This window comes from Falco biarmicus, chromosome W, assembly GCF_023638135.1.
Source record: "Falco biarmicus isolate bFalBia1 chromosome W, bFalBia1.pri, whole genome shotgun sequence".
NCBI lineage: Eukaryota > Metazoa > Chordata > Aves > Falconiformes > Falconidae > Falco > Falco biarmicus.
Window position 1 is genome coordinate 5,042,529 of NC_079310.1, and position 24,382 is coordinate 5,066,910.

A 24,382-nucleotide genomic window follows, 5' to 3' on the forward strand; every position below is an offset into this window, starting at 1 on the left:
TACATTAGTAATAAAAGGAAAACTAGGGAAAACATGGGCCCTTTCTGGAAGGAAACAGGAGACCTGGTTACCCAGGACATGGAGAAGGCTGGGGTACTCAATTACGTTTTTGCCTCAGTCTTCACTGGCAAGTGCTCCAGCCATACTGCCCAAATCGCAGAAGGTAAAGGCAGGAACTGGGAGAACGAAGAACTGCCCACTGTAGGAGATGATCAGGTTCAAGACTGTCTAAGGAACCTGAAGGTGCACAAGTCCATGGGACCTGATGAGATAGATACATCTGTAGGTCCTGAGGGAACAGGTGGATGAAGTGGCTAAGCCTTCCATCATGTTTGAGAAGTCGTGGCAGTCTAGTCTGGAAAAGGGGACATGTAATCCCCATTTTTAAAAAGGGAAAAAAGAAAGACCCAGGAAGCTACAGGGAAGTCAGTCTCACCTCTGGGCCCACAAGATCATGGAGCAGATCCTCCTGGCTAAGGCACATGGAAAATAAGGAAGTGATTGGTGACAGCCAACATGGCTTCACTAAGGGAAAATTGTGCCTGACAAATTTGGTGGCCTTCTATGATGGGGTTACAGGACTGACAAGGGAGGGAAGAGCAACTGATGTCATCTACCTGGACATGTGCAAAGCTTTTGACACTGTCCTGCATGGCATCCTTGTCTCTAAACTGGAGAGGTGTGGATTTGAGGGGTAGACCACTCAATGGATGAAGAATTGGCTGGATGGACACGTCAAAGAGTTGTGGTCAATGGCTTGATGTCCAAGTGGAGACTGGTGGTGAGTGGTGTTCCTCAGGGGTCTGTATTGGGACCGGTGCTCTTCAACATCTTTGTCAGTGACATGGACAATGGGATCAAGTTCACCCTCAACAAGTTTGCTGATGATGCTAAGCTGTGTGGTGCAGTCAACATGCTGGACAGAAAGGATGCCATCCAGAGGGACCTTTACAGGCTTAAGAGGTGGGCCTGTGTGAACCTCATGAAGTTCAACAAGGCCAAGTGCAAGGTCCTGCATGTGGGTCAGGGAAACCTCCAGTATCAACACAGGCTAGGCTGAGAATGGATTGAAAGCAGCCCTGAGGAGAAGGACTTGGGGGTGCTAGTGGCTGAAAAGCTCAGCATAGCCCAATGATGTGTGCTTGCAGCCCAGAAAGCCAACTGAATCTTGGGCTGCATCAAAAGAAGCGTGGCCAGCAGGTTGAAGGAGGTGGTTCTCCACCTCTGCTTGGCTTTTGTGAGACCCCACCTGGACTACTGTGTTCAGCTCTGGAGCCCCCAGCATAAGAAAGACGTGGACCTGTTGCAGTGAGTGCAGAGGAGGGCCACGAAGATGATCAGAGGGCTGGAGCACCTCTCCTATGAAGACAGGCTGAGAGTTGGAGTTGTTCAGCCTGGAGAAGAGAAGGCTCTGGAGAGACCTTACAAGTGGCCTTTCAGAATTTAAAGAGGGCCTATAAGAAAGATGGGGACAAACTTTTTAGTAGGGCCTACAGTGATAGGACAAGAGGTAATGGTTTTAAACTGAAAGAGTGTAGATTTAGACTAGACATTATCTTTCCTGTGAGGGTGGTGAGGCACTGGCACAGGTTGCCCAGAGAAGCTGTGGATGCCCCATCCCTGGCAGTGTTCAAGGCCAGGCTGGATGGGGCTTTGAGCAACCTGGGCTAGTGGAAGGTGTCCCTGCCCATGGCAGGGGGGTTGGAACTAGATGGTCTTTCAGGTTCCTTCCAACCCAAACCATTCTATGATTCTATGAATCGTATTTGTGGTAATGCTGAACGGTTGTAGGTACCCACATTTATCACTCATTATTTTGCTGGGGTTTTTTTTCCTCATGCAGATTATATTAACAACAAATTTCAAAAGAATGAATCAAGGTCATGATAAAGTTTAGAAGACCATCCTGTGAAAGCGAGTGTTTGAAGAGAAGTGTGTTGGACCTAGGCTTGTAAAGAATGGAAGAATACAAAGTGTTGAAAATACTAGGAGAGGGATCCTTTGGCCGAGCTCTCCTAGTTCATCATAGAATCAGTGACCAGAAGTATGCAATGAAGGAAATAAGACTTCCCATGGTAAGTGTGACACATACATCACATCATCCACCACTTTAAAAACAAAAAACAAACCAATATAATTCTGGATCTATTTTTGAAATGCTGAACATTTTTGCTTAGAGTTTTGTGTATTAGACAGGTGTATGGTATGGCTACTATGTAACTATGTCTGAATCAATGTTGATAATAAGTAAGGTAGCAAAATCTGATCTGTTTCAGAAAGCATGTGGCTACATTTTGGGAAGTGTAGCACATAGGAAGACACTTAGAATGAAACCCCTGTTCTGCTGATGCCCTTGGCTGCATTCCCATTGATTTCACTGGATAGACATCATCTGCAACACCTAATGAGGAAATTAGCCTCATATTATTGCTGGTAATCAGTTATTCAGGTTACCTTCTCTGCACTTAGCTAAGCAAAAAAAAAATAATCACAAAATGAGAGGCACTGGCTTTATTGAGGCTGAAGCTCAGTTAATACCTGAGCACTTGGCTTTATACTGAGTTCATGAAGTATAGACTGTCATCTGTTCCAAAGTCTTTGTGCTGCTTTGTTACATAGTTCTGCATTTTCAAAACATAAAAAGTAACTAAATAAAGTAGCAAAATATCCTCTCAAATTAATAAGAAACAAAACCCCACACACCTCCCCCAAAATGAAGAAGTCTTCAGCTAGTAATAAACCATAGATTAAAAAATGATGGGGTTTTCAAGTTTATGAATGTCTTATTAAAATAACTGAAGAATAATTCTTAAAAATGCTTTCCTTTTGGAAAGTGAGGTGCATCATCTATGTATGAAAATTTGTTAGTGTGACATTTATATGAGCATACTTACATTTTCAGTCTTCATCTGATGTAGAGAACTCTAGGAAGGAAGCAGTCCTTTTGGCTAAAATGAAACATCCAAATATCATTGCCTATAAAGAATCATTTGAAGGTAAATATAAAAACTTAAAATACCTTTGTTTATAGTTGCATACTCTCAAGAGATCAAGATTACTTTTATTGTTGTTTATAATACATTATAAACAAAGTACATGTTTATTGTAATATTTAATACATAGCATGTAGTCGGAGCTTTATAGTAAAAATAACATACTTACTCCGCTAACGAAAATACTAATTATTCTTAAATTACCTAAAATTTAGCTGGTGGACATCTGTATATAGTGATGGAATATTGTGATGATGGAGTTCTAATGCAAAAGATAAAACACCAAAGAGGAAATTTGTTCCCTGAAGAAAAGGTAAGACATTGTTTTGAACCAAGGACCTAGGAATCCTTTTTCATGTAAACTGAAGCATGCTGCATTGCATAACACAAATTATAGATATACAAACACCTTAAATGAAACAAGGACACTTATAGAAACATTTTTGATTTGATAATTTCCAGCAGAACAGCTGGACTGAAAGGAATAAAAGACAAATTGCTGTCTATATCTGAGAATTGTGCAGGCAGTGTGAAAAAACAGAGTTGGGTTTGCATGCATAAATTTATGCAATTAAGTAAGGATTTAACACAAACTTCAGCCATAATTTCAAGCATGGGAAGAGGTACTGCAAATGGAAAGTAAATAAAGCATTCTGGTAAGATAAATGAAACTAGCCAGGAGACTAAATACTTGCATTTTATGTATCAGTTAAATGTTTGAACCATTCAGCAGGCATTAACTCCTTTTATCAGATAGGATATAATATTACTTAGGAGAAGGTCCAAAGTGGCATTGTAGTGATTGAAAACTGCTTCCTGCCACAGTTAGAAGCATCATCTTAATCAAAATGAAAAGACCAGTATCCTCCCCTAATATAATATTTAGGTTGGCCAAACATCTCCAAGAACTTTATTTTGTACTTTTAAAAAGAATACATTTCCTTTTAGAAACAGTATGTTATCTCAGTGTGGATTTTTTTAATTTGCTAATTTACTATAAAATTGTAATTCACTTGCTTATAAAATGACCGTCAGGTAAAGTGCCATGTAGTGACTCCCTAGCTTCATTATTTTTATGTATTATTAGTTTTCTAGACACAGGTAGTAAACATTTCTTCTGGCATGTTAAAATATACTTTATCTTGAAGAATTCAGTCTTTCATGCTAACTGGGGGCCATTATGCTACAGTTACTTTTAACTGCCAAGTATTCTGAACATGCTTTTTTTTCTTAATGGTTTTTTATCTATTAGTAAAGCATTCATTATATGCAGCATTGAGCTGTTATAACTCTTACTCTTTTCAGATCCTTCATTGGTTTGTGCAGATGTGCCTGGGTGTGAAGCACATTCATGATAAAAGTGTGTTGCACAGGGATATCAAATCCAAGGTGAACAGAGCAAGTTTTGTTGCCATTAATAAACTCTCTTCTGCATGCAAAAGTTCAAATCCCTCTTTCACAATTTCCTGTTACTGCTGCATGCTGTGTTTTTCATTTAGGCTTAAGAATATTAAGTAAATGAAATTGTGGAGTGTATGGGATGACATAATATTGTGGGTGTAAACATCGTCTAAGTATACCTGTACCCTTCATGTCCACACTGCACCAATTGCTTGTGACAGACTGCATATAATTTAAATCAATAATAGATGTAGAAAATGTGTATGAAATATGCAGTTTGTAAATAACTTGCCTCTCACTTTTTCTTTGTTACTCTTTCCTAGCAGAAAGAGACACATTCAGAAGAAAGTGTGACCTTAGTGATTCGAGTACAGCATAGAGATAAGGCATTTCTAAACTCTGATTCTTCTCTGTTCCTGATGCTGGAGCTTTAGGCCCATATAACCTTTCTATTTCCCTTTAAACATAGTTCTTAACTTTTTTTTTTTTTTTCTTTTGGTGGAAATGTTAGGAGAAGCAAGGAAAAGGAAATATAAGGATAAAATATCAGAAGTGATAGTTGCGACGAGCGAGGGAAAGCAAGCAGCCGACTCAATATGAGTGATAAAGCAAGCTTCGATTTATTACAGCGCGATTATGTCTTATATACAGTTCCAGTTAATTATGCCTACTAGTCATCTGCTGATTGGCTAAGCTCTAAAGGGTTACATTTTCATACGTCCTCCTACTTGCGGTTTCTGCGGATAGCTAGCTACATATTTTTTTTTCCTCTCTTGTCTACGTGAATTCCTCAAAGTTATTTACAACATTAGGCACAAGGTCAGTGTTTTTCTCAGCTTCCTTATCAGCATGCCTCAGCATAGCTGCAAGGCCTGCTCCAGCTAACTTACGCTAACTTTGTTTCACAAAGATCTTTAAGGGAGTCATGGCCGTGATCACACAGCCATTCTGCAACAGATAGTCACTGTTTTCTGTATATACAAACTGCAGAAATGTTTCCTAGAATAATGTTTAACTGTGTTAATCTATGCTCTTGAAATGCAGAGCATCTTCCTCACTCAAAATGGAAAAGTCAAATTAGGAGATTTTGGATCTGCATGCCTTCTTGCACAGTATGTGGATATCTCCACTGATCTCAGTGGTGTAAAGTTTTATTTTACCACTGATAAATAGTACAGAGTTGTTAAATAATTACTTTTCATCTGGCATTTCTTCTTTGTCATTTCAATAGTCCGGTGTCATATGCTTGCACATATGTGGGAACTCCTTATTATGTACCTCCAGAAATATGGGAAAATATGCCATACAACAACAAAAGGTATTAGTGTTTTCAGTGGTCACAAATAATGCCTGACTAATGTATGTCTTTTTATTGTTGACTCATTCTGGTTTTGTGGCTTATCCATATTTGGTTTAGAGAAGATATTGAGCTGAAGAATATTTAGAAAGAGGTAATTACAGGTTTTTTAAGATGAAGAGGCATAAATTCCTCCTTACTTGGGTAACTAAGAGTACAGTGTCTTTAGTCTTACAAGTTTGAAAACTGGTGTGCAGACCTCTCTCTGTGTTTGGGAGAGTAAATATATACATAAAAACATACACACGTATGTATGTATGCACGCACACATATATATATGTATGTGTTTGTGTCTTTTTTGCTGGTCTTACTTTTTTGGCTGGTCATATTTTTTTAAGCTCTCCTTGCCAGTCCTGATAATGCAGGGATAATGGCTACAGGACTGATGAGATTTATACAGCCCAGTTGTTCTGGTCTTTATGCAAGAACTTCTGAGAGCGTCTTGATAGTATGGTGTTTACATCTTCCTCCTAGACTCCCAAAATCCTAAGTCACTTTACATTCCCTCCCCTAGATGTGTTCTGTGACCCTACTTGTACCTGAACCAAGTGATTTATTTTCCAGAGGAGGGAAGAAACCTTCTAGCACTTAAGTTTTTTTCTGCTCCTCTTGCAAGAAAGGCATCAGTTGCTTCTTGTGCAGGTGGCACTTTTGATGGAAGACGAAGTTTTTTTTCTCAGTAGGAGAACTCTTAATGACAAGGCCAGAATTCCAGCTCTCAGGATTAGGATTGTGTGCCTGCCTTCTGATGTTAAGGGCCAAGGTATACAAAGGCTTTCAAGTGTGGAAGGATAAATATTTTTGCATCAAATCATTGAAGAGGTATTCTAGGAATAAAAAGCCAACTACCACTGTATGATAGTCATCCTTTTTTACATCTGGGTAGGATAAAATAAGCAAGATAATTTCCACTGGAGAGGTTAAACCCATAATTGTATTGTTTTTTATGGTTGCTTACATTTCTTTTTAGTTTATTCAATTCAGTTATGTACACATATTAATTTCATTTTTTCTAGGCAGGATATTAAATTGTAATTTTTGGCTCAAAATTTCTCATCTTTCTCTATACCTACAGTAATATATGGTCTCTGGGATGTATTCTATATGAGCTGTGCACTCTTAGACATCCGGTAAGTATAGTTTTCTTGCTATCAAAAAAGGTTTGGAATTCCTTAAAACTTAATTAGCAGTTAGGTGTAGTTTGGTGGATACACGGTCAATTATATATTTGACTGACATGTTTGCTTGCTGCTTCTGAAAGAGGGAAGTATTGCTCCACCCTTCCCACCCCTCTTCCACTACATCTTCTGTTTTTCAGCAGCTCTTGGGACCTATTGGACCCTTCTGTAAAACACTCCATTTTCTACACTGTTAGAAAGCAATTATTTTTTTCTTTCTTGGTTAATTTTCCTCAGTATCAGTGAGGTGATATGGGGCTTATTAAGGAGTCTAGCAGCTGCCAGACTGGTTCCAGATATCTGCAGGGGTATTGCAATGAGCACTGTGTTTTACAAGATCGGGATGATCACAGAAGGTGGAGGCAAGGACACTCAAAATCTTTGCTAGTGAGAATATATTGTGTGCAAGTATAGCAAAATGTAGTGAGCTATAAGCAGTTTTGTACCTTGCATCAGTGATATATCTGTTTGCTTATTTTTCAAATCAAATAAGTCACTGTCCAAGCACTATCCTGCTATTGGGACAGTGGGAGCCTTGATGGATGGTTCTGCCTTTCTGTTATTTCTGGGACACTGTCTTTTACAGTGTTGATGCTATGCTTCTTATTTGATAACTTCCTCTGGCTTCTATATACAGACACATGGCTAACATGAGAGCCCTTATCAGGGTGTTTTGCAAGACAATGAGATCATCCTAACTTAAGGTTATTTCATCTTAGTTTTTTTAATCATCAGTTTCCTTTCATTGAGCTAATCCTATCCTATGAAATCCTGTGTATCAGCAAAAGATTCTCTACAGCTGCAACTACTAGCAGTGCAAGAGTTTAGTTTACACTGTACGTAACTGAGTGATAAAGGAGTCTGTGCATAGATGTGTGTTGACCTAAGTAGGTCTGTGGCAAGATGTTGGCAGTGTCATAGCTATTCAGGAAGTGCTCAGAGCTAAGATACCAAGGAGTGGAGTATTTTTCCCTTTTCAGCAGCAGTGAAACATTATGTGTCTGGTTTTATGTGATGGTCATGTGTTCTTGCATAATCTATCAGAGGTGATATAAAAGGATGCCACACACCACGGATGCTTGGCACTCTGCAGCCAAGCCAGTGGGGTGTGCCACGAGAAAACTTTCTTCATGGGGATAGAAGTTCTCAGCTGTTTTCTCTCAGGCTGTTGCCATCCATAGTTATAGCTGTCCCTGCTGATACTGCAGTTGACCAATGACTTATACTTGGAAGCAGTAATTCCTGACTGAAGACGGGTTAACAGTTAGCTGAGGAAAGTAAAAACTTCAGCCATTTCATGTAGATTTGCAAGAGGAAATTTGTACCTTTACAGGCTACTTTTGATGATTATTCTTTTTTAATCAAAGTCTGCATCTTTCCTGGCTTATAGTTTCACTCTTGCAGTTCGCTTCTGATCTCAAGTATACAAAGTAAAGCACACCAAGATGATCCAAATTTCCTCCAAATTCCTATAAAAATAAAATTTGAACAATCCTAAATTTATTGGAGTAACTCCCGCCTGGTTTCCAGTTGTACAGGTTAGTTTGCAATGTCTGTTATGATCTGGTTTTAGACAAACTTTGTATGCAAACTATGACATTTTCATTCTCAGCAAATTTCTGTCAGTGTTAACATAATCAAAAGCCTATGTAATAGCCCTACAAAATGTAAAGCTACTGATGTATTGATTCAGGGTCATCATTCCCCACCTCTGAATTAGAGCCCTGAAACTGTCAGACTGCGTTCCAAATCAGTATGGTAATAGGCAGCCTACATAAATACATACCAAGCATTTTTATATAATAGGTGTTAAGGTTGGTCTTAAATTGTATCAGCTTTTTTCTACCTTATGCTTAAGCTCCGTGCTCTAATGTTTGTTTGTTTTTAATGCAGTTTCAAGCCAACAGCTGGAAACAGCTCATCCTTAAGATATGCAAAGGGTCCTATAATCCACTACCATCTCATTATTCCTATGAACTTCATTATTTAATAAAACAGATGTTTAAGAGAAATCCCCAGAATCGTCCATCAGCCAGTACTATTCTTGCAAGAGGTTCCTTAACCAAACTTGTAAAAAATTGTTTGCCTTCTGAGGTATGGTATATTCTTTATCTCTAGATTTAAGCAACAGTATGTACATTTTAGATACTAAATCAGTTTCTTTTGTAGTTTGTTAGTGTATCACAATATGAAAAGTAGTGTTGTGTAGGTCCTACTCTAAAAGCCATAAATATAGCTGTAGACTTCTCAGAAAACAGTTTTTAGAAGGGTTTGTTTTGAAAATAAAAGTTGAATATTGACATGATGCTGCTAAAATTAAATATTGTTAGCTGTTATCCATTACAATGCTTTTGTATAGCGAGTTTATTTTTAACAAATAGCATATACTGTAATTTAAGAAAGTTTAAAATGGTACAATACTTGCATCTCTTCATACACATTCCAGATGGCAAATGAATTTGACCAGGTATTAAAGGAAACCAAGAAACTTGAAGGCAATGCAGCAAGGCCAAAGGGTAAATCAGCAACATTTTTATTTATGTAAGAAATTATAAAATGGCTAGGAATTGTAAGATCTTAAACACAGCTAGAAACAGTATTATATGTTCAAATCTACTTTTAATTATTTCAAAATCTAATATTATTGAATCTATATGGAAAAATGCTTGAAGGGCATAAATTATATTCCCACATGAGAAGTACAGTGCAAAGCTGCAATGCATACATTGTAGGTCTTAAGATTTGTGTTAGAATTAAACTTTTCAATTTTAAAATAGGCAAACCTTTCAGCTGTTGCATATATGTTAAATATGATGGTGCTTTCTTTCCCAGAACACAGTGAAGCAAGTTATTTTCATTATTTAATTTTTAGAGAGAATGTTGGATTTTTTCTTGTGCATAAATTTAGTTACACCAAAATTTGTACACATTTGGAACTCAGTAGAGGGACTCCCTGTTGAGAATGAGCTACGTTGACTGAATTGTGAAGAAGCTTTCACATAATTTTCATTGCTTGGTTCAGTGGTGTTGCTGTCATACCTCTAGAATACCACTGTACCACAAATGCTTGCTAAAGGCATTAACTCTTGAATCTGTTCCTTAACGTATCAGGTAATGTCATGGCTGCTGGAAGCTCAAATAATAAGAAAGAAAATAGGGTAAGTATTCAAATATACATATAATATTTGTATTTTAGTAATTTAGAATGTTCTGTATTACAGAAAAGTTCACATGGAAATTTATTAGTATGCTGAATCATAGATCAGCCTACTAGGTCAGCTGTCATCTGTGTTCAAATTACAGAGTTTTCCTGTGCATTTCCCATGTAACTTTTTTATGCTTCACATTAGTTTAGTTTCAAAGAGGATTTCCTTATAGCCCTGTCAAACCCTGTGCCCCCCAAAAAACCCTCTCCTATTTTTCTAAGTTTTGGGATACTGCAAAAATTGATGCATTTTCTTTGCTTTAGGGACACATTTTGAACATGCTGCTGTGAAAATGGTCTAATCTGGACATAATCTTCAGTGGGTTTTAGGGCCCATGTGAGATTTCAGGTGAGGAGAATTAAGTCACAGGTGGCCAAGAAGTCATCCATGGGTACATTACAGCACAGCCTAGTGCAGCCTTATTGAGTATATTTTTCAAAACATGTTGCCAGCAGCACTTCTTTTTTTTCTTTTGATAAACCTGTCAGTCTGAGGAGCTTAATATTTGGGTGCATCTTCCTTTCCCTGGGAGTATGACTCATTTGTCTTTATATTGCTGCTGTTCTTAAATGTAAAAAAAACTAACTACAAACTGCATCAAGTAACTACATATGTGTAACTTGAAACATGTCAAAAAATGGCATGCAGTGTGAAATGCAGTGCAATAATACATACAGTGCAATTGCAATTGGCTTCATGGTGTCAGTGGATTCATTTTCAGACCTTTAGACCACCCATTTTACAGCAAAACTCAAATAATGCCATGTTAATGTTACGGCTTTGTTTTTCTTGACGACAAGGATAATGATTAATACAGTCTTTATTCTTTTAAAGCAAAGTAAAGATGAAAGTAGCAAGCATAGCCCCTTAGAAAGGAAAAATATTACTAAGGATTTGAGTGAAGGCATAAAGGAACAAAGGAAGTCCAATGAAAAGGGTAAGTTGTACAGTTTTAAGACTGATGCATTTCCATCTGTGTGGTGATATCTAAATGTCAGCAATCCAGCTGTTTAAACAGGTAGAGCATACAAGTCTGCACCTATAGAAAACCATGCCACTGTTACTTATGTGATGATATTGATTCTTACTGCTTATCTGAGATCTAAAAGAAAAATTAAAAAAAAAAAACAATCTTGGCCAAAGGATTAGAAAATGACTGAAAACATTTGGTGTAGAGTAAATGTATGGTGAACTCTTACCAAGTTCAGATTTGTGCCCATAGAATCAGATATCACTGTCAGCGAAGTGCTGTATGCTTAGTAAGAGTTTGCATGGACAGAGAATGAAGTTAGATACTGTTTATCATCCTTTTTTTGTTGTTGTTGCAATTGCAGTAGAAACTTCTGATGTCCTCCCAGGAATTACTGATGTGTCACATCCCCACAGGAGGCAATGGGAAAAGAAGATATCCAATACTGTAGTGGATATCCTGGAAAATGCATCCTTGCTTTCCTCCAGTTTTACATCTGAAGAGGCTAAAAGTAAGATTTATTTAAATATGGGTTTAATTCAAGTAATATCAGTGATTCTTTACAGATTTCAAAAGCCAAAACTTTACAGGACATATTTAAAATGATGCCAAAATAATTTTAAAATATTTAGTAACAAACACTCAACAAGTCCACTGTGCTGAAGAGAATTTCTTAGTGGTTTTGTGTGACAAGAGGACTGCAAAGAGCAAGAAAGCCACAGATAACATTAGCAACCCTAGAATTACAATCATTGCTAAGAAACTGTCCTATCAACCCTCCTCTTAGTATACCATTTGTGGGTGTAACACTGAGGAATTAATCTGATGCAGAATGCCGCTGCCTGTCTTTCATTAGGAGCATATAACATCCATACCTCTACTTCTGTTGTCATTTAACATACAGATAATGCCAATGACAAGAACTATTAATGATATACTTCAGATGTGAGGCAGAGATTTTGCTTCCACATCAACAGCTTTTAATTAGAACATATAACATGGGGTTTCTCCTGAAAAATGATTTGGTTTTGAAATGCCCTACACTGTATGCAATTATTATAATTATTTTATGTGATTATGGATAGGTATTCTAAGTAAATGTGAATAGATGCTATTGAAATAAATAATCAAGATATGAGTAGTTAGAAAATTCCCAAGCTGTGGTAGGAACATTACATGATAATTATATGCAGGGCAAGGGAAGAGGACAGAAGAATGCATGTATTCAGATGTTCTGCTATTAAAAGGCACTCCCTGATAGCAGAAGGTTCCACTGTGGCCTTCTGACATTTTCTTTCCTCTTAATGTTGGTAATGTCAGCCTCAGTGTGTTGAGAGGTCAGTGGTGCTGCAGACAGAAACATCTAGACTCTTTTCTTCCTGTATTTCTCTTTTGAATATGGTCTTTGTAATCCATGCTGCTAATGCGATTTTATGTAAGTAGTATTTATTAATGATTTTATACCTAGGTGGCTGCGTTATAAACTACAGTGAAAACAAGCCACGTAAGCAGTGGAACAAGGAAACTCCTCAGACCCTGATGGACATTCTCAGTAACGCAGATGTCAGCTTAGCATTTAAAACATACACAATTTATAAACCAGGTAAATCCCCAGTTTGTGAGCAAACATTTTTGCAAACAGGTTTATTAATAAAGACTGGTGGGGGTTTTTTTACACGCATAGCCCCTATGTATAGAGATTGTGCATTTGAATTCATGTCACAACAGGCTATTTCAGGTTTTTTTGTTTACCAAATGAAACGTGGGCTCACAAAAAGCCAGGTTTAGAATTCACAAGTGACTGTACATCTCTACTACATCTCTTTATGATGGACTTTCACTTGCAGCTCAATAGCTGAATGAGGTTGTGGCAAAAATGCAGCCACTGTAGAGCTCTATGTTCCCCATCCTGCTAAGCAGCCTGGTGTATGTGTTAGGGAGGTGCAATAAATACACGGTAGTCCCATCAGGTAAACCCACCTTCACAAAGTCAGTAGTGTCTTATCTTGATGACAGGATGGTAAGATGGCACAGCTAAACATAACTGTCATCTATAGATGTGCACAGCCACAGTTGTAAATACTTGTTCTGCACATCAGCTGCACTATTAATTTATCTCCCCACTTAGAATAGGTAACAGCTTGTACTGGGATCTGCTAAGAACCGCAGGCAAATTAGAAAGACTATATCATATTCATATTCTTAATAATTTTATTTTGAAAATTATTTTGGTAACATTTTCTAACATTTTCATTTTTGTGTTTTAAAAGCTTCTGAAAATATATTAAAAGGTCCACTTTCTGATGAAACTGAAGCATCTGATGAAGTAGATGGTGAACATGAAGCTATTGTCATAGATTCTGAGAGACTTGAGCCTAGATCTGATGATGATGACACGTATGTCCAAATGACATCCTTGCATTTTTGTTTTCTTTGGTTCCTCAAAGTGATTCTTCCAAAAAGACATTCCCCTGAGAAAAATCAGTATTTTTCTCAGCATCTAAATCCATCCCTCTCCTACGTAATGATACTAAAATTTGGTGGTATTTGATATCTTACAGGTTTTCTTTGCTATATTTATGGTTATTGATGATGTTGAGATTAAACAAGTTGCTTGTTATTAGCAGATTGCTAATAATTTGCTGATGACTTTGCAAAAATGAAAGCACGAGATGCAATTAGATCCACAGGAAAGTGCAAAACCTTCTTGCGTGAAACATCTTTGCACTCTGACCTTGGAATCATAACCAGTGGCAAAACCACTTGCCTAGCAGTATGTTTGCTGTATGTGTGTGCTCTTTCATGCACAGTGAAATAAAATCACTTTGGTACCTTATTACTGAGGCATGTTTGTAGAAACTTTTTAATGTTGGTGACCTAGCTTTGAAAGAGCAGAGTGTACATCAACACACTCTGAACAGAAATACTGTATTTTACAGATGTGTGTATGATTTGGGGGGGTTCTTGGGTTCTCAGAATCTCAATTTATGTCATTGTTTATTTCTGTGGCACTTGGAGATAAACTTCTTAGGCATGTATTACTGCAGTTCAGCTGCCAGCTATTAATATCAACACATTTGCAGTCTCCTAGATGCATTTGCTTTTGCTTTTGATAAAACTTATTTGGGTAAATTCAAAAGAGAATGTCTATTGGGTCCTTAATCACCATGCTTCAGGAAATAAGTCTCTCATGTTGATATTTTTAACATAATTGCTCCTAGTTGTAGGGTAATTTTTTGGGGGGGAAAGCAAATACAGATTTATAAATTTGTATTTTGTTTTGCAAAATAACATTCTGAAATCTATTTTTAGGGACTTTGAGGAAGATGACCCAGACTGAGTGTCAGAACTGAAAATGATATTGAAACACAGTGACTGAAAACTTGAATTTACCTACAATAACTGAGGTTAGGCTTGCCAGTATTTATAATCCAAGTTATTGTTGTTAATAGTTGTAGTTATAAATAAAATTATTTCAGTCAAAAAAATCTGAGTGGGCATGTTTTCTGCATCACAAAACGGAGGGTGGAAAATGCATGACAAACTTTTTTAGCTGGAACACTTTCAAATAACTAAATAAGCCTAGATATTAAATGTATTTTGAGTTGGTAATAGCTTTGCAGAAATGTTTAGTCAAAAGCATTAGCACTAATAGCATTGTTCAGATCCCCTCCTTGTCATGTTTCAAAGAGATGGTGTAACACTGTGAGAATGTGTAAAGTTTTAATCCTTGACCACATACAGAAATATTACATTGTGGTGGGTTGACCCTGGTTGGATACCAGGTGCCCACCAAAGCCGGTCTGTCACTTCCCTCCTCAGCTGCACAGGGGAGAGAAAATACAACAAAAGGCTCACAGGTCCAGATAAGGACAAGGAGAGATCACTCATCCAGTAGCGTCATGGGCAGAGCAGACATGACTTGGGGAAATTAGTTTTATTTATTACCAATCAATATTAGATTGAGATAATGAGAAATAAAACCAAATCTTAAAACACCTTCTCCCCACTCCTCCCTTCTTCCTGGGCTTAACTTTACTCGCGATTTTCTCTACCTTCTCCCCCTACAGCAGCACGGAAGGACAGGGAATGGGGCTGCGGTCAGTTCATCACATGTTGTCTCTGCCACTCCTTCTTCCTCAGAGGAGAACTCCTCACACTCTTCCCCTGCTCCAGAGCGGGGTCCCTCCCATGGGAGACAGTCTTCTGTGAATTTCTCCAACGTGGGTCCTCCCCACGTGCTGCATTTCTCACACCTTGCCCCAGCCGGGTCCCCCCACGGGTGCCGTCCTTCAGGCACAGCCGGCTCCAGCCTGGGTCCCCCCGGGGTCCCCAGCCCCGCCAGCAAACCTGCCCCAGCCCGGGCTCCTCTCCCCGCGGGGCCACAGGCCCTGCCAGGAGCTGCTCCAGCGGGTCACAACCTCTTTTGGGCACCCGCCTGCTCCACCATGGACCTCCACAGGCTGCAGGGGCACAGGCTGCCTCACCGTGGTCTTCAGCATGGGCTGCAGGGGAATCTGCTCCAGCGCCTGGAGCACCTCCTGTCCTCCTGCACTGACCTGTGGGGGGGTGTCTGCAGGGCTGTTTCTTTCATGTATTCTTGTTACCGATTAGTTAATAAGTTAAAATTGATTGATTCTATTTGATTAATTAATTGATTTTATAAAATCATTTAATAGAATTAAAATGTAGAAGGCTAAGAAAAAAAAATTTATAGGAAACTTGCATCTACGCAATAAGAGACGTTATGGAATCTTTTGTACGTCTTGTACCAAGGCTAGAAGAAGGGCCTGGAACTATTGTAATAACTCTAGGGTTGGAAGGTTCCATTGTATTTAACCAGTCTTCTGTACGCAGAGGTGTATTGAAATGTCAGAATATGAGATTAATGGGAACTGGGGAGAGTCGACTGGAACAGCTTGTAGGTGCCTGCCAAGAAACTGTGAACTTTAGTAAAAGGTAATTCCGGCAGGGGGAGATCGCGACCACCGACTCATATACCACCTACCCAAATCGTACCCCAGACCCATTTCTAGACCTTTCTAAGCTTTGCTGCGCATAATCGGATATAGGAGGAGAGTATGTAAATGATTTACGGGAAATGTTATGATTATGTATGAATAATTAATGAATATGTATGAATAAGTTCTATATATGGAATCTGATTTTGGGACCTGGTGTGCGTTGATCGTGAGAGGACTCGCTCACGCACCCAGCCGTCAATAAAGAAGTGTCTGCTTATCTACATCACATTGGTGTCGATAAGTTCTTCATTCCGAGATTTCGGTAACAGTTTTGGCGACCCAGGTGGGACCTCGCTGAAGGAGACCGGAGGAGTCGGGGACCTGATCGGTTCTGGCCGGCACCGAGGATTTCTCGGGGACACCCATCGATCCCCCATCCGTAAGGCTCTTCGCGACGTTCCCTGGATATTTGGTAAGACACTTCTTTTTTTAATTGTAGTAAGTGGGTGGGAGTCCCACTAAAGTAAGTAAGTGCGTGCACTGGAGAAAGTGGGGGGGAGTCCCACTATAATAATTGTATGGGAAAGAGTGGGATGGAGTCCCACCAGTGGGTTGGAGTCCCACTGAGTAAGTCTACCTGTCAGACGCGGTGAAAGAGCTGCGCAGGGTAGGACTAGGAGTCTGCCCGTAAGACATAAGCAAAAGCTATTGCAGGGTTGGACTAAAAGGATCCTTGTGGAAGTGGAAGCCTAGGCGTCTGCCCGTAAGACATAAGCGAAAGCTATTGCAGGGTTGGACAAAAGTGTAGACAAGAGAAACTATATGCTATAGTGTTCTCTAAGGTAGTGCCTCTAACAAGAAGTTAGAAGAAGTTTTTGGTGTTCCTTGTTGTTTTGTGAGTTTGTTTATTAAGAAGAAAATTAAGAGGTATAATATTGTGTTATATGTTTGTTTAAAGTAACTGTGGGAAAGTGTGAGCGTGGCTGTAAGGGTGAAACGTATAATTGAGAACGAAAGCGAGTGTGGAGTGTGGATCCGCGGATCGGAGTGACAGAGTTGAATAATTGTGTATTGTACTGTGAGTAATTACACCATGGCAACTAAGTTAACTCGGTTGTTTAAAAGTAAAAGCATGGGTAATCTTGCTGTAAATGATAAAATCCCGAAAAATTCTCCATTGGGATGTTTACTGGCGCATTGGGGGGATTTATATGAGGATTTGCCAAAGAGCCAGATGATTGAATATTGTAATAATTGGTGGCCACTATATATATATTAGAAGATCAGGAAAAGTGGCCCACGAATGGGACACTGAATTATAACACTATTTTGCAGTTAATGCTGTATTGTAAAAGAGAAGGGAAATGGAATAAAATGCCAGATGTGGATTTGGTTTTTTTTTCTTAAGACAAAGAAAGGATTGGCAGGATGAATGTAAGCTAACTATTAGAGATAATTTGGTAATAGCTATAACTTCTGATAATAAGAAAGTGGAAAAAAAAAATGTTGTTTAAATTGTGAGGTTGGGAGTGGATACAGGAGCGACATTTTTTTATTAAATACCTGTAAAGGAGAAACTGGAACAAAAACAGGCCATTCCTGCAACCCCTGGATTTGAAATTTGGAAATAAGATAATTACACATGATTTTTTGTATGTATCAGAATGTCCGATACCCTTCTTAGGAAGAGATTTGTTATCCAAATTAAATGCACAAATTGTTTTTGACGAAGGAGAACTTTTCTTGAAAATACCTGAGTGAAAAACGGGAGAAATCCTGATGATACAAGAAAAAGTAAAGGAACAAGAAATTCCACCGGAGGTGGATTTGGCAGTGATCCCTACTGTATGGGAAACAGATATTCCTGGTAAATCGAAACTAGCAGAGCCTGTTAAAATAGATTTGAAGGAAGGCGCAGGAACAGTGAGAATTAAACAATATCCAATCAAACCGGAAGTGAGACAGGAACTGAAGAAATTGATTGATAAATTTTTGGAGTATAAAATTTTGGAAGAATGTGAATCTGAGTATAATACTCCTATTTTACCAGTCAGAAAACCATCGGGTGAATATAGACTGGTACAAGATTTGAGAGCAGTAAATCAAATAGTTAAGGACATTTATCCTGTAGTAGCAAACCCTTATACACTGTCAAGAGCGTTAAGGGAGACTTATCAATGGTTTACAGTGCTTGATCTAAAAGATGCTTTCTTTTGTATACCTTTGGAAAAGGAAAGCAGAAAACTGTTTGCTTTTGAATGGGAAAATCCTCAAACCGGGCAAAAGATGCAGCTGACATGGACTAGATTACCCCAAGGATTTAAAAACAGTCCAACTATTTTTGGAAATCATTTAGCTAAGGAACTTGAAATCTGGAAACAGGACAAACCAAGATCTGGACATTTATTTTTATAATATGTGGATGATATATTGATTGCTATAGAAGAAAGATTTATTTGTATACAGGTGACTATTGACCTCTTGAATTTCCTGGGACTAAATGGATACAAAGTGTCCAGGAAGAAAGCCCAAATAGCCTGCCAGACTGTGATATATCTCGGCTTTGAGATTTAAAAGGACAACGACAATTAGGAAAAAATCGCAAAGAAGCTATTTGTAGTATACCTGAGCTGAGAAATATTCATGAACTCAGAACATTTTTGGGAATGACTGGGTGGTGTCGCCTTTGGATCATGAACTATGGGCTAATAGCTAAACCGCTGTACGAGGCCCAAAAGAACTCTCCCTTTGTATGGGGCCCACAACAACAAAAGGCTTTTGTAGAGTTGAAACGTGCCTTAATGTCTGCACCTGCCTTGGGACTGCCGGATCTAACCAAAGATTTCCAGCTGTTTATACATGAAAGACAACACCTTGCACTGGGCGTGTTAACCCAGAGGATAGGAAGCTGGAAACGACCAGTCGGATATTTCTCTAAACAACTGGACACAGTGAGTAAAGGGTGGCCAAACTGCCTTCGAGCAGTGGCAGCAACAGTGATGCTCATACAAGAAGCTCGGAAATTGACTTTGGGAAGAACAATAACAGTCTATGTTCCACACATGGTGATAACTGTCCTAGAACAGAAGGGGGGACATTGGCTGTCCCTCAGCCGAATGATGAAGTACCAGGTGGCATTGACTGAACAAGATGATGTGATTCTAAAGACAACTAACCTGGTAAATCCTGCAGTGTTTTTAAGCTCCATACAGGAAGAAGGACGACTGGAACATGATTGCTTGGCTGCCATCGAGTATGTTTATTCCAGTCGTGAAGACTGAAGGATGTGCCCTGGGAGCGACCAGACTGGGAATTGTATACTGATGGAAGCAGCTTTATGGAGCAAGGAGTCCGATACGCTGGATATGCGGTAACAACAGAGACTACAGTTATAGAAGCAGGAGCATTGGCGAGTACCACATCAGCACAAAAGGCAGAACTCATTGCTTTAATTCGAGCCTTAGAACTAAGCAAAGACAAGAGAGTAAATATCTGGACTGATTCGAAATATGCTTTTGGGGTAGTGCATGTCCATGGAGCTTTGTGGGAAGAGAGGGGGTTATTGTCCTCTCAAGGATCAAACATTAAGCATCAAACAGAGATTTTACTATTATTGCAAGCAGTTCAAAAGCCAGATCAAGTAGCAATCATGCACTGTAAGGCACATCAGAGTGGGAATACAAAATAATAGCTGGGAATAATTTAGCTGATAAGACTGCAAAAAGGGTAGCAAAGAAACAAGCATTGCAAATGGCAATAATTCCTTCTAAAACAGTAACCCTTCCTAGGGAAAAACCGAGATATTCAGAGGAAGATGACAAATTGGGTCAGTTATTAAATGCTAAGAAAAACTTAGCGGGATGGTGGATAACTCCTAATGGACAGGTAGTAATTCCACCTCTTGTGATGAGAGAGATAATTCAAATGAGACATCAAGAATGTCATTGGGGGGCAGAAGCCTTAGTAACATTTTTACGAAAGCAAGTAATATCAGTTAAGATGTTGGGAATAGCCAAAATGGTAACTGCAAAGTGTGAAGTATGTTTGAAAAATAATCCAGTGATTAAGAAAAAGGTTCAAATGGGTAGACTGAAATCTGGTACAGAACCTGGAGATTATTGGCAAGTAGATTTTTCAGAGCTGCCTAGACAAAATGGGTACTGGTACATCTTGGTAGGGGTTGATACTTTTACAGGATGGCCAGAAGCCCTTCCCTGTCGCACTACACAAGCAAAAGAGGTTGTAAAATGGTTATTACAAGTAATAATTCCGAGATTTGGAGTTCCTATTGGAATTTCCTCTGACAGAGGTCCACACTTTGTTGCTGAAGTAGTCCAAAGTGTTAGCAAAGCATTGGGTATTAATTGGGATTTATATTCATCTTGGAGGCCACAATCTAGTGGAAAAGTGGAGAGGATGAATCAAACTTTGAAACGACAAATAAGTAAAATTTGTCAAGAAACCAGTCTAAAGTGGCCTCAGGCACTTTCATTGGCATTATTATGAATCAGGGTACAGCCAAAGAGTGGAACCTCAGTCAGTCCTTATGAATTATTATATGGAAAACCATATGAGTCTCTAGAACCAAATCTAAACATACATGTAAAAGGAAAACAAGATGTGTATAACTATTTGCTTTTTCTAAGGAAAACTTTGGCTGCAATTCGGAGTGCAGTAATTTGGAATAGACCTTTACCCCTGGAAAATTCAGTGCATGATTTCCAACCAGGAGATTATGTCTATGTGAAGACCTGGACCTCCGAACCTTTGCAGGAGCACTGGAGAGGACCCTTCCAGATACTGCTAACCACTTTTACAGCTATCAAAATTGCAGAATCGGATGCTTGGATACATTATACTCGAGTGAAGAAAGCATCTACTCCGTGGAAGATTGTGAAACGTAACTCAGAGACTTAAAAATTGACTTTGAATCATGTTTAATTTTGCATATCAGGTTATGATTGGTTTTTGGATTTTCTTTTGGTTGGTAGTGTTGGTGGGATCATGGGCTGACTTGGTGGACAGGAACAAAAGACAAATAGAAACAGAACAAGTGATTGACATTCCCAAACAAATGGCTGAGGAAAATTTGATGGTAGGATTGATTAAAGAATTTGCCAATTTACAAAACATCACGCAGATCACTGCTTGTTTGCAGTAGGTGAATCTATTCCATGGGGAATTTTAACTATGAATTTGACTAACCTGGAACATAAAAATGAAACCAATTATTGTGAACAGAGGCCAGTGACTCAATGGTATGAGCAAGTAAAAGTCACTAGAAAACAGTGGAAAACTCCAGGTAATCTGGCGGATTGTGAAAAATTGTTAAATTATGTTTTTACCAAAATAGGAAGATTTAAGACTGTGGGATGGTGTTCTTATGATGAACAATTTAAAATCAACGTGAGCAAAAGTGTTATGGAATGGAAGTGTAACGAAACTGGCCAGAGCACCCAATTAGTAGAACAACGGGACTCTATATGGTCTATGTCCATATTTTCTCATTTTTAGTATATGGCAAGAACTTCTTGGTGTTTTACCTGGGACGGGAAAGTTTTTTTCAGTATTACCCTGGGTCAATGATAGGTCAACTACATCGGGAGAGAAGGAAAATAAAATAGTGCCATGGTGGAAATGTGAAAAAGTGTATGATTGTAGTAATGCAGACTTAGTAATCCAAAGAATTCCTCCGTAGGCCACTGTTTTAAAATATGGTTATTTTTGTCGAGGTCTTAAGAACACTCTCAATTTAACCAGCACTTTTATAGTTAGAAAAGGAACTTTGTTTAGTTGTAGTAAAACTACTATTTGAAGTCCAGGACATTTAGTTTGGGCATTAAGTGATGGAACCTGGACCACACATTTACCATTAGATGGTAAGGTGAAACAAATTACTTTAGGCATGCCAACATTGTGTCCAATTTGAAAGAAATCACCATTTAAAGGATCCTTAGAGAATTTAGAATTGAAACGAATAAAGAGATCTGAGACAAATGATGATATTTGGAATGAGCCATCTACAGGAGTGAAAATTGGCTGGGCACTTGAATCACTTTTAATCCTATAGCTTCATATAGAAACAGAGCATGGCTCTATCATTTAACTGGTCAAGTGGAAAAATTAGCAAACGTTACCAAGAAGGGGTTTAAGGAATTGAATATATAATTACAGGCGACCTCCAGAATGACTTTATAAATAGAATGGCACTAGATATGCTCCTACTTAAAGAACATGGAGTATGTGGATATCTCAAGGATAAACTGGACCACTGTTGCATCCACATTCCAAATGTCACTCAGGATGTGGAACATGATCTAGATCTATTGGGAAAAACTGAAAAAGAAACTGAAACAATTCAAAAGGATATGTCAGAAGATTGGCTTGGGAAAATTTTTAACAAACTGGGATGGAATTTGAGCTCTTGGATACAATCTATAATTAAGACTTTGTTTCTGTTACTAGTTGTCTTTTTGATGAGCATGCTGATATATGCATGTCTGAAGAAACAGTTTACCAATAGAATTGCGGTGAGTCGTATGATTATGAGAGAAGTACCAACTATTTCACCAAGACATGATCCATTACCCAAATATGTTGAAACAAAAGATATATGAATAAAGTGAAAGTATTGAAATAATGATTTTCAACACTTTCAAAGGGGGGAAATGTTACCGATTAGTTAATAAGTTAAAATTGATTGATTCTATTTGATTAATTAATTGATTTTATAAAATCATTTAATAGAATTAAAATGTAGAAGGCTAAGAAAAAAAAATTTATAGGAAACTTGCATCTACGCAATAAGAGACATTATGGAATCTTTTGTACGTCTTGTACCAAGGCTAGAAGAAGGGCCTGGAACTATTGTAATAACTCTAGGGTTGGAAGGTTCCCATTTGACCAGTCTTCTGTACGCAGAGGTGTATTGAAATGTCAGAATATGAGATTAATGGGAACTGGGGAGAGTCGACTGGAACAGCTTGTAGGTGCCTGCCAAGAAACCGTGAACTTTAGTAAAAGGTAATTCCGGCAGGGGGAGATCGCGACCACCGACTCATATACCACCTACCCAAATCGTACCCCAGACCCATTTCTAGACCTTTCTAAGCTTTGCTGCGCATAATCGGATATAGGAGGAGAGTATGTAAATGATTTACGGGAAATGTTATGATTATGTATGAATAATTAATGAATATGTATGAATAAGTTCTATATATGGAATCTGATTTTGGGACCTGGTGTGCGTTGATCGTGAGAGGACTCGCTCACGCACCCGGCCGTCAATAAAGAAGTGTCTGCTTATCTACATCACATTGGTGTCGATAAGTTCTTCATTCCGAGATTTCGGTAACATTCTCACTCCTCTCTTTGGCCTCAGTTGCAGTTTTCCCCTTCTTCTTAATACGCTATCCCAGAGGGGCTACCACTGTCACTGATGGGCTCGGCCTTGGCCAGCGGTGGGTCCATCTCGGAGCCGGCTGGCACTGGCTCTGTGGGACAAGGGAGAAGCTTCTGGCATCTTCTCACAGAAGCCGCCCCTGTAGCCCGCCCCCCTGCCTCGCCATGCAAACCCGATATGTACATAGTAGGAATAACTGATCTTGTCTGAAGGGCATACTATGGAAAACATTTAGCTATACTACATATCTGAGCCTTGAGTTCATGCAATTATAAATCCTGTGAAAACTCTTTGAGGCTGAGCTGTTACCTTAATGACTTCAGTCGAGATTTTTATATATGCCATTGCATGTGTGGAAGGAGGCTAATTGTTGGTAAATAAGGATGACTTTTCCAATTTTGATGAGGAGACACAGTCCTGCTGCCAGAAAGCATTATTGGCCGTGTGGGGTTTGTGCTCTGTGCTGGCTGCTGCATACTGGATAGTCGTTTCTTGAGAGAAGCACAGCAGGGGAGAGCAGAAACACTCTCAGCAGAGTTCTGGGGAAGCTGTTCCAGTCTGTGTCCACGTAATAGAGAGTAACACACCAGCAAAGCTGTAGGAAATCTGTGGATCTGGTACAGCGACATTTCATAGCGCACCTGCCGCGCTGCCCGTGGGCAGGTTACGTGAGGCTCCGCCGCGGGTGCCAGACCTTGCGGCAGCCGAGATCTTCCTTCGGGCCGCCCCAGTCCCGTTACGGGCCACCCGCGGCGACAGCCGCTCGTCGCGGGGGGAAGGCGCGGTCTGGCTGAGGGGACTAATGCTCCCGCTGCTCCCGGCGGGGCCCCACCGCCCCAGGGCCGGCCGCGGGCGCTGCCGCCGCACCTCCGCCGCGGGGGCTCCTCCTCCCCTGGCCCTCGGCGGCTCCG

The 24,382-nt window shown here is 39.3% G+C and overlaps 1 protein-coding gene across 1 annotated transcript; it reads left to right on the top strand.

Annotated features, from left to right (window-relative positions):
• Window positions 1–1,847: 1,847 nt before the first annotated feature.
• Window positions 1,848–13,656, top strand: LOC130142116 (serine/threonine-protein kinase Nek3-like). Its single transcript, XM_056323560.1, has 14 exons — window positions 1,848–2,075; window positions 2,903–2,996; window positions 3,209–3,306; window positions 4,299–4,382; window positions 5,439–5,506; window positions 5,626–5,712; window positions 6,827–6,881; window positions 8,823–9,023; window positions 9,376–9,445; window positions 10,041–10,087; window positions 10,970–11,072; window positions 11,470–11,616; window positions 12,574–12,708; window positions 13,376–13,656. The coding sequence occupies exons 1-14, from the start codon at window positions 1,959–1,961 to the stop codon at window positions 13,654–13,656; spliced, it is 1,587 nt and encodes a 528-aa protein (XP_056179535.1). The 5' UTR covers window positions 1,848–1,958.
• The last annotated feature ends 10,726 nt before the right edge of the window (window positions 13,657–24,382 follow it).

What these genes read in the sequence shown, in the direction of transcription:
- LOC130142116 (XM_056323560.1), top strand. Translation starts at nt 1,959, where the DNA reads ATGGAAGAATACAAAGTGTTGAAAATACTAGGAGAGGGATCCTTTGGC. An exon ending in CTATAAAGAATCATTTGAAG is followed by an intron (nt 2,997 to 3,208) that starts GTAAATATAAAA and finishes CCTAAAATTTAG; the next exon opens with CTGGTGGACATCTGTATATA. An exon ending in ATACACAATTTATAAACCAG is followed by an intron (nt 12,709 to 13,375) that starts GTAAATCCCCAG and finishes GTGTTTTAAAAG; the next exon opens with CTTCTGAAAATATATTAAAA.